The sequence below is a fragment of the Euprymna scolopes genome, chromosome 34 (genome assembly GCF_053919585.1).
Source record: "Euprymna scolopes isolate OS-2025 chromosome 34, ASM5391958v1, whole genome shotgun sequence".
In the NCBI taxonomy this organism is placed as follows: Eukaryota; Metazoa; Mollusca; class Cephalopoda; order Sepiida; family Sepiolidae; genus Euprymna; species Euprymna scolopes.
The window spans coordinates 74,776,715-74,780,105 of NC_136515.1; the positions used below are offsets into that span (position 1 = coordinate 74,776,715).

General features: G+C 35.7%; 1 protein-coding gene across 1 annotated transcript in view; it reads left to right on the top strand.

Moving 5' to 3' along the window:
- Positions 1–2,083: 2,083 nt before the first annotated feature.
- The window catches only part of LOC145259056 (C-C chemokine receptor type 3-like), a 2,973-nt gene continuing 1,665 nt past the window's right edge, over positions 2,084–3,391 (top strand). The window contains exon 1 of the mRNA XM_080116682.1: positions 2,084–3,391. This exon is cut by the window's right edge and continues 1,665 nt beyond it. Within this exon, the coding sequence (XP_079972808.1) occupies positions 2,424–3,391 (968 nt within the window). The 5' untranslated portion in view covers positions 2,084–2,423.

A 3,391-nucleotide genomic window follows, 5' to 3' on the forward strand; every position in this document is an offset into this window, starting at 1 on the left:
TTATCTTTTATAAAAGTGAGTTATGCTTATTTCTTTTTGTTCCGACAATCCTATATAACATTTAGAGGTGGAAAATGACTAAATACGGTATTACAATGGGACTGATTCCTTGAAAACTACAGCATGATCCTCTTCAACTTTAATGGCAAACATACTTGTTATAAACCGTCCTCATAGGTAATCAAATTTTAGTCTTTTATTCATTATTTTTAAATCCTCTCACAATATTCTTTATCATTAAACTTAAAATTCATGCATATTATTAACCTTTATCCTCGAGTGGTTTTGGTCTTGGTACGTGGGGACTCATTCGTAATAATAATGAGCAAAATTAACACTATCGGTCAAGCTCCCATCGCCGCAATGTCGAATCCTTGTGCCTGTTTTACAAGTATATCAATGCTCTGATGAACGCATAGCATTTGTGTTCTCTTGCGGTACATATCCCTGACCAACACGAAAAGCAGCAAAATCCCACCTCTTCACTGTTGAGGTCCTTGAATCTGGAAAGCACTTTACTCTATTAGTTTCTACCTTAGGACTGCTAGACTTTGGAAATCCCTTCCCTGTTTTCTGCTTCCCTAACTGTACTGATATGCAAACGTTTAAATGTAATGTGAATAGATATCTTGCTGCTCAACTCCCCCAGTACCCTGTTATATACGATCCAAAATAATGGCCCCTTAGGATGAAAAGGAGTTTAAAAAGATTATTGATTCTGCAAGATTTTGTGTATATTTCAACCCAGTTATGAACAAAGAGATCTATATATGGATCAGCTGCTGAAATTTATTTTTGGAAATTAAAAAAAAAGTTCATCTGACATGATTTGGAGATTCTTAAACTTCGGAAACAAACGGATTATTTGATTTCATTTAATAACGCAAGGTATGTCTTTTAGAATTTAATGGGATTATTTGAATAAACAAATGTGTGATTTTAATTAACTCTTGTTGTAAAAACATCAAAGAAGTCATCGATAAATGTTTTCTTGAAATTATATTAACTTCACTAAAATAAATCATTTAAACATGTCCTTTCACGAACCTCGTTTCCGGTCAAAAAACATTGCTTCTTTCAGCCAATGAAAACTTGTTGTTTCCCGCCGTGAAATTGTACAAATACTATGGATGTCAAGGAATATAACAATTATAAACTCGTTTTAAGTATCGTTTGATTGGTTTGTTTTACAGCATTATTTTTTACCGAAGGGATTAAGGAATAGTTTACATTTATAGCCTGCATTTGGCGAATGATCGATTTAAATTTGTATATACTTTCGAAATGAGTTTATTTCCTTGCTCAAAATTATTAAATTTCTTAGACGTCTTAAAATAAAGATGTCATCCATCATTTTTCATGATTAAAAATAAATTCGTTTTGTAAAGTTTCTCTTCTGTTAGTAAATAAATCGTGTTTGTAAATCGTAAATTCTTTTTTGAATATATTTGCGTTTACTTCAATATATCTTTATTAAAAACATTTTGTAGATACATGCACAATCGCAGATACGTCCTCGACAATCTGTCCGGCAGTAAGTTTATTGCTTAGGCTGAGTTTTGATTCTCTTCGCTCCTATGACGTTGACTCTCCCAAGATTTACCTTCTCCCTGAGAAAAGGATAGAATATTGCTAATTGCTTGAGGTGCCTCTACCAGAGATTGCCGACGCTGTCGCGCAGATCATTTTTTGTAGGCCAAAGTGCACTTTACATAAAGCGTTGGCTTTTCACAATCTCATCTGACCTTGTGTCTCACCTCCTGCAGAGGAGTTAATTAAACATACATTTGAGACCTGGAAAAGTTTTAATCTCCATAAAACCCCCGTACTTTGTCGCTTTGCATGAAACTAAATTAAACTAAATATAGTCCACATTACTCACCGTAAACTTAGCAGCTGCGTTTCAAATTTATGATTACCGGTTAATTTTTTTAGAAATATATATATATATATATATATATATATATATATATATATATATATATAAATATATATATATATATATATATATATATACCTAACCTTATATACATGCACCGTTTAAATCTTAAAATTCACAGATAAGAAATAATAGTATGACCATCTTACTCACCGTGTTAACTAGAATATATATTACTAAATTTATAATTATCAGTTCACTAGTTTAAGAGTTTCTCCTGTACAATGAAATACACATGAACATATACATTTGCCTAACTTCATGTGCATGCACCCATAGATGTTAAAATTCATCAAAAATAATATACTCATGTTAATTACCTGTTGTCTAGAATATATATTAAGAGAGACATAGCGAAACATAATTCAGAATAGTGACTATTACCTCCCTCGTATTGTCTCAGAATTTTGGAAGAGTTATCTTCTCTTTAAAAAGAAATTTAATGCATAACACTATAGTCTATTAATTAAGCATTAAATCTAAGATGATAGTTAATACATGCGACGGAAATTTTACAACCGAAGATGTTTATATAATAAACCAGCTGCTGGCCAAATCTGTGTTGCCTATCGTACTTTTTCTAGGTCTGATGGGCAACTTGGTCACCTGCATTGTCCTTGTCCGCCTCCGCCGCAAGTCCACATCTTCTGCTTCCCAAATATACTTCTTCGCGTTAGCAATCACCGATGCAGTTATCATGGCGAGTGGCCTCCTGCGTAACTGGGTCTCCTCCCAGTTCTGCTTCGACATCCGTGCGTTCAGCGGCTTCGGGTGCAAACTCCATCTCTTCCTCGTGTACACGTCCATGCAAATGTCGTCCTGGATCCTCGTCTCTGTGAACGTGCAACGCTGCCTCATGATAAAATATCCCCTGAAGATTTCCATCCTCTGGACGCGTGGCCGGTCGCTTACCCAACTGGGTCTCACTCTCCTTGTTCTTTCTCTCATTAACATTCATTTCTTTGAAACGAACGGCCTGAAGCCGGATTTTACCTGCGGCTCGCTTACCGAAGAATACCGCTATTTTGAGGCATTCTTTTTCGTGTACGTTGATTTTGCGGTGCTCTGTATCATACCTTTCTTTTGTATGTTGATCGGGACGGTTTACATCAGCAGCAGCCTGAAAAAGGCGGGCGAGTGGCGAAACAACGTGGTTGCCAATGAAAACAAGATTTTACAGAAAGTGAGAGCCACTGCGAAGACGATCATCTTTCTGAATATCTTATTCTTGTGCACCACTCTGCCAATTTGTGTTTATTTCGTTGTCGATTCTTACATGCGATTCGGTAAGAATGGCCCTGTCAACGTCGATCTTGATTTGGCGCGAACTATCTGTGATTTGGTCCAATACGCCGGTTACGCTATGAACATTCTGCTTTATAGCGTTCAAGGCGAAAACTTCCGCGACGAATTGAAAGAATTGTTTAGCTTTCGTTGTTTAAAAAAATGTTT